Source organism: Chrysochloris asiatica, unplaced genomic scaffold (assembly GCF_000296735.1).
Source record: "Chrysochloris asiatica unplaced genomic scaffold, ChrAsi1.0 scaffold00257, whole genome shotgun sequence".
NCBI lineage: Eukaryota > Metazoa > Chordata > Mammalia > Afrosoricida > Chrysochloridae > Chrysochloris > Chrysochloris asiatica.
The window spans coordinates 1,498,043-1,504,916 of record NW_006408775.1 but is presented as its reverse complement, the minus strand read 5'-3'; the positions used below and the strand labels follow the sequence as shown (position 1 = coordinate 1,504,916).

The window sequence follows — 6,874 nt, the reverse complement described above, 5'->3', positions numbered from 1 at the left end:
GCCTTTATTGCCCCCTCATTTTAGGTAGCCAATGTCTAAGTTGCCCGTTCCTATCTACCCTGTGTACAGAGTGGATAACATTGAAACTTGATTTGAAGACTCTTTCTTTGGTCTTTGTTCATTAGTGACTAATGCTTCAAATCTGTTCTTCAGATGATCTCTAAATTCAGGTGGGATATGTTCAAGGTCATATTTTGGCTCTCATGGACTTGTTTTATTTTCTTTAACTTCAGCCTGAATCTGCATATGAACAATTGATGGTCTGCTCCTGTCCCTATGTTGGCTTTTCCACCCTCTCTTCCCACAGTTGGAGTCAGTTTGATTCCTATGAATTCTATCTGCTGAGGTCCATGTTGTGCTCACCTTTTATGCTGTTTTAAAAAGGTACTTACAAAATTCTGTCATGTGATCTCCAGCATTAGTTCTAGCACCAAGGCCCTATTTTCCAGTTACTGGTCCTTCATCTTTGTTTCTAATCTTCCCATTCTAATCACCAGTTAAGAATTAGTACATCTTGACTGCATGTTTGATCAATTTCAGACTAAACAAGTTGGTAGAATTCTTCAATTTCATTACCACTGGCTTTAGTGGTTAGTGCATAAATTTGAATAATAGTAGTATTAATTGGTTTTCTTGTAGGCTTATGGATATTATCACAGACAGCATTGTACTTTAAGATCTTGAAATGTCTTTTTGATGAATGCGATGCCATTCCTCTTCAATTCGTTGGTCCTGGCTTAGTAAACTATATGATTGTTACATTCAAAATGGCCAGTCGTATTCCATCTCATCTCACTAATGCCTAGGATGTTGATGTTTATATGTTCCATTTCATTTTTGACAACTTCAGATTTTCCTATACTCATACTTCATACATTCAGTGTTCCAGTTATTAATGGATGTTTGCAGTTGTTTCTCATTTTGATTTGTGCCCAATTAGCAAATGATTCCTTTACTCCATTCATATCATCAAGGTCAGCTCTACTTTGAGGAGGCAGTTCTTCCCTGTTCCAACCTGAGGGGCTCATCTTCTGGCACTATATCTGATCATATTCTGGTGCTAGTCATAAGGGTTTAAGTCTATAAACATGCAGAAATAGTCTGCCTTTCTTTTCTAGTCTGGCTTAGTCTGGAAGCTCAGCTGAAACTTGTTTACTATGGGTGACCTTGCTAGTATTTAAAATACCAGTGGCATAGCTTCCAGCATCACAACCCCACCCAAGCCACCACAGTACGACAAACTGATACCTGAGCAATACAGCAAACTGACAGCAGCAGCTCTGTCCTCTAACCCAATGGTATGTTATAGACTTAAATGTTTGCCATTGATTGCTACTTTATGGCCTAAAGGTAGGCAACAGGTGTTTTTCTGAAATAAAGTGCTGGTCTGCTAACCATAAGGATGAAAGTTCAAGCCTACCAACTGGCCCACAGGTGAACGATGTAGCAATCTGCATCTGTAAAGATTGACAGCCTGCTCTTTCCTGTAGGGTTGCTGTGAACTGCAATCGTCTTGATAGTGGTGGCTTTGGTTTGGTAGGAACATTAAGCAATTTCAAATATACCAAGACTGTTATTTATTTAAGAGTAATCTGAGAGAATTGTCTTATCAGGTGAAACCATGTTGCAAAGCAGCTGTCACACCACCTCACGTCCTCCTGCCCGTGAGGAGTCAGCTGTGTACATTTGACTTTTGTAACCCAGATATCTTAATTTTCTATTTAAAGTTATTGATGCTAAGTAACTTTAAATTGTTAAAATTCAGTTTTTGATTTAAAGTTATTGATGCTAAATAACTTTAAATTGTTAAAATTCAGTTTTCCTTGCAAGTTAAACTATTTGCTAATCACCTCTTTAGTTGGAATTTTTTACTTAACACTTATTTCCACTTCTCGTTAAGTACCACTGGTGGTGGTGGTGTGCTGTGGAGTCGGTTCCGACTCAGAGCAAGCCTGTACAGGGTTTCTGAGGCTGTAAATCTCTACGGAAGCAGAAAGTTTCATCTGTCTCCCACAGAACAGCTGGTAGTTTCCAACTGCAGTCCTTGAGGTTAGCAGCCTGACTCGTAACCACTATCCCATTAAATCCAGTGAGACTTGCATGCATATGGAATTACACCATAAGAGTGTGTGTTCGTGCAGTAAGACTAGCTAATAGCTCAGCTAGGATGTGGTAGTCATAAAAGCTTAACTGTATTTTTAAGGTAACAGATTATCACAGGGTTATCATCAGTTGCTAGCATTAATAAATTTAGGTTTATCCGTGCAGAAACAGCTAGTAGTTATTTTTTTAAAGCATTCTTAATATGCAAGTTTTCTTTGGTAATTCTTTAAAGAGAGCATTAAAAATGTTAAGGGAATGTTAATATCTTTAAGGTTTAAGACCTAGAACTTTATAAATTAAGATTTATCAGCAGCAGTGTACAAGTTTTGGTTACAATCTAATTTATGTTATTGTCCAGCATGTTTGGATTAAGAAGCTAAGCAATTTTATGTGGATTGTTAGAAAACTTTATATAAAAGAAAGCTTTGAAGACCGTGGCGAATGAAATTGCATTCTACATGTGCTTTGAATGAACTTGGTAAGGATTGATAGCATAGGGCAGTTACTGTGCTCCACCTAGTGATTGAAAATAAAGTAGAAACATACTATGCATTAAGTGATTATATTTGTAATAGCAGTGAGCTGTCTTATTACTTTGTACTATTCCTTGTGGGATTGAACATTTATGACGTTCTTTTAGATGTTGGTCTGGAATAAATACATTTAAATGGTTCCTAGTCAAAAATGTTTGTTAGATTCAGTAAAATGTAACAAGTCCATGAAATTAAATTTACCATCTACATCTGTGTTTAATATTGGTCTTCTATAACCTTTTTGTTTTTCAGAAAATAATCGGCATAGTTATTGGGAAAACAGATGTCAAAGGTTTTCCAGACAGAAAAAGCTGAGTTCTGTTTAACTCTTTGCTTCATATTTCATAAGCTGTGACCTGTGCCTACAACAGTCTATTTAAGGGATTGAATTACTCCTGTCTGTTTAATTACTCATGTCTGTTTAACTCCTTGACAACAGTGGCCATGCTCTCCTTTATCAACTGCTCGATTCAAGGCTATATGTGTGAAGACATTCAAATAATTTTAAATGATTTTATATGATGTTTTCAAACATAATTTTAAAGGCTTCATTTATACAATGTTAAAATAGCTAGTTAACTCATTAACTTGTCTCAACATGTACTTATGGAGCAGTTGTACTGTAAGGACCCGTGGATGCAGAGGTGAGGTGGACATTGTTGTCATCATCTTCATGTGGCAGAATGTCCAACAGTCTGACAGGAGCCGAGCTGAGTGGGCTCTCTAGTCTCGGAGCAGTCATAGACCAACCTCTCAAGGATACTTCTGTGTCCATGTGAGGCAGAGATGAAAAGAGCTGCTGTGAAAATTAATTAACTCATCCGTTCATTAAAAGCACCGTGTGTGGCTCCTAATAAGAACTCAGAGTCAACTTACGTTCAGCCTAAATCTCCTGCCAGGCAGACAGTGATGGGATGCAGGTTTTCAAGCAGGGAGGTGTCATGACTGAGCTGTGCCCAACAAAAGGGTGACAAGAGTGTCTGGGTATAAATTCAACCAACCAGACAGTCCTGGGAAAACCAAAAATCATTTTCCTATACAGAAAAGAGAGTTGATTTTGATTAAGTGACTTTAAACTGTGCAAGGGTTCTGGAACTATTGAAACATAATTCAAGACTGAAATTGGATTTTAAAAATCTACTCATACTCTTGTAGTTGACATACAAAGGTACAGTTAGTGTGCCCACACTGGCAGCTAGCTCACCATTTGTCACATGAAAGCATGAGTGCTTTTGTTAAAGGTTTGCAACACAAGTAAAGAGCTCTAGTTACGAGCTGGGCTGCTAACCACAAGGTCAACAGTTTGAATCCACCAGCTGCCCTGTGGGAGAAAGATAAAGCTTTCTGCTGCCACAAAGATTTACAACCTTGGGAACCCTATACAGGGTCACTATGAGTTGGAACCAACTCCACAGCGCACAACAAGTGTTTCTATACATCTTAGCAGAACTCGAGTCAGCCCTCTTATAATACTTTGGCTTGAGTAACTTTAAGTAATTGCAACTGTGTTAACCTGCCTTGTGCTCTAAATCATTACACCTGAACCCTAGGTATTGTCAGCCCATGACTTCCCTGATGGTTCCCACTCATACTGACTATAGGACACAGTAGAACTGCCCCATAAGGGCTTATGATTGGTGGCTTTATTTTTACTTGTTTTCATTTTATTATTCAGTTTTTTATTTTTTGAGTTGATAACAAAGTTGTCATTTCCCACCAGTACTCAATCGTGGCTGTGTTTACATCATTGAAATTAATTAGACCAGAATTAAACATTTGAGTAATTTGTGCAAGTCTCCACCTATCTATCTATCCATGAGATAATTGAATTCTGAAAAAAGTTCTTGTAAAGATATTTGATAAAATTACAGTGAGCTACAGTTTTCACCCATTAGATTATGAAGGTTGCAGAAACATCATTTCTGTATATTTGACGTCTCTTTACATGATATATACAAGATGATCTATTTGAAGAAAATACTGGAGATGGGTTAATAACGTGTACTATATTTGTTGTTGTGACGTGAACCTTGAGTCATTTCTGACTCATAGCAACCCTGTTGTATAGGGTTTCTGGGGAGCAGTTGGTGGGTTTGAACTGCCAGTCAGCAATCCATGCCACACCAGGACTTGAGTCCACACAGAATAAGGTCATAGAATTGAAAAGTGACTTTTCCCTCCCCAAAGGCCAATGCTTAATAGCAGTTTGGGAGAGATTGTATTTAGGTTAGGTTGCGTGATTTTTTAGTGAAAACGAGATTTTCATTTGGAAGGAGACTTGCTGACCTCTAGTGGCGCTCACTCCCTAGCTCCTGGTTTGTTTTGAAAGAAGAGTTTAGACTTATATATTTAGGTGACAGCAATAGCAGTTAAGAGACTCAGTAGTCAAAGCTAATAGCTGGATGGTTCAAGCCCACATCTCATTTCCTTCCACGTGCACTAGTAATAGGGCGACAGGGACAAGGAGGCAGATCCTAGAGAGACACCTTTGTGGATAGCTTGTTACTGTCTCACTTTGAAATTCATAAAAGTAGAACTTATACAGAGTTTATGGCTGAAGTGACATTTTATTCCTGTGTGAGTATTTTTATCATTTTCTTCTTTGTTCAAAGTTGAAACAAAACATTTCATGTGACAAGTAAAAAGCATTGCTTTCCCTTAGATATCGGAGCAGAAAGGTACACTGTGAGTTTCACTGTGCGTGACTCACCAGCCCATTTTGTCAACGTAGCTTCTTGGGGCAGTGAAGACTACATCAGGTCGCTTTCTGACAGCTTCAGAGTGGGCGAGTGCTGTAAGTGGACCTTGATTCTTGAACTGTTTCTGTTGTAATATTATCCCTACGACATATCTGTGGTAACTAGACTGCAGGAGTGAAAATGAAGTAAGACATAGTTCATAACTCTTAAGAAGTTTGTTAGAAACAAAAATCAAGTTAATTTAAGAGTATAATGCAAGGCATTTATTTGTATATTAATACTTGAAATGTATACAAACGTGGTTCTGACTCATAGAGACCCTGTAGAGGGTTTCTGCGGGACTGCTGGTGGGTTTGAACTACCGATCTTGTGGTGAGCCGTCCAGTGCTTATCCATCATTGCCACACCAGGACTCCACAAACATGATTGCCACCTATTTTTCTAGGTAGTTTTACTCTCTTTGATTTATTTCGTATTCAGTTAGCATCAACCTGATTGTTTCTCTATCTGTAAACATATACTTGTTGTTGTTGTTGTTAAGTGCCGTGGAGTCGGTTCCGACTCATAGTGACCCTGCACAGGGTTTCCGAGGCTGTAAATCGTTATGGGAGCAGAACGCGGAACCGCTGGTAGTTTCGAACTGCCCACCTTGAGGTTAGCAGCTAGATTCGTAACTAGTACGCTACCAGACTAGGGCCATTGAATAGATTTTTTTTTATAAAAGTTGATATTTGACTTTTAATGGATTTTAAGTAACTTTACTTTTAGTCCAAATGCCAAGTATTTTGCCTACTCCACCCACCCTGGACTTATGGTGTGGTGCTGTGGATAAGTACTGGACTGCTAACCACAAGATTGGTGGTTCAAACCCACCAGCTGTTCTTTGGAAACCTATAAGGGTCACTATGAATTAACTTGAAAGCACTTAACATCCCAACAACCCACCCTAGCCCTCTGATGGCTCATTGTCCTACAGTGAGAAGAACAAGGACTTTGAAATCAGGTAAATCTATTTCAAATCCAAGCTCCAACATATTTTTAAGAAATGTTTTATTGTGAATTATGTGATAGTTTACATGGGAAAACATTAGCTTTACATTCATCGTATTGTTTATCATTTCATTGCCATGGGTACATTTCCTTCCATGCATCATCAACCAACCAAAGGGTATACCCTGCAAGCCTGCCCCCAGTCATCAGCACATAGCCCCTCTCACTCTCTGGGTCTAGAGTCCCCAGCCTCTCCATCTCTCCACGTCATCATCTCTGCCCCTATCTCTAGTGTCACTACTTCTCTGGGTAGGGTCTCGCACTCCATTCTTCTCCCGTGATGGTTCCTGGGGCCTCCGCTCCTAGACAGCAGAGTCATTCACTCCCCTCCTTTTGTTAACAAAACATCCACCTTTACATTACCAACCCTCACAATCAGTCCTGATAACAATTATTCACCATTTTATCACAAGGGACCTATCTCCATCTCCTTTCATTAGCCCCACCCAGACAAATTGGCTACTACTCAGTGGAGATTGTACCTTCCTC

The 6,874-nt window shown here is 39.0% G+C and overlaps 1 protein-coding gene across 2 annotated transcripts in view; it reads left to right on the top strand.

The window, feature by feature from the left end:
• MEIOB (meiosis specific with OB domains) overlaps positions 1-6,874 on the top strand; it is a 40,292-nt gene that overhangs the window by 2,786 nt on the left and 30,632 nt on the right. For both annotated transcript variants that reach the window (XM_006873863.1, XM_006873862.1), the window contains exons 2-3: positions 2,889-2,946; positions 5,299-5,430. In XM_006873863.1, coding sequence (XP_006873925.1) covers positions 2,889-2,946; positions 5,299-5,430 — 190 coding nt within the window. The remainder of the gene's footprint in view (positions 1-2,888; positions 2,947-5,298; positions 5,431-6,874) is intronic.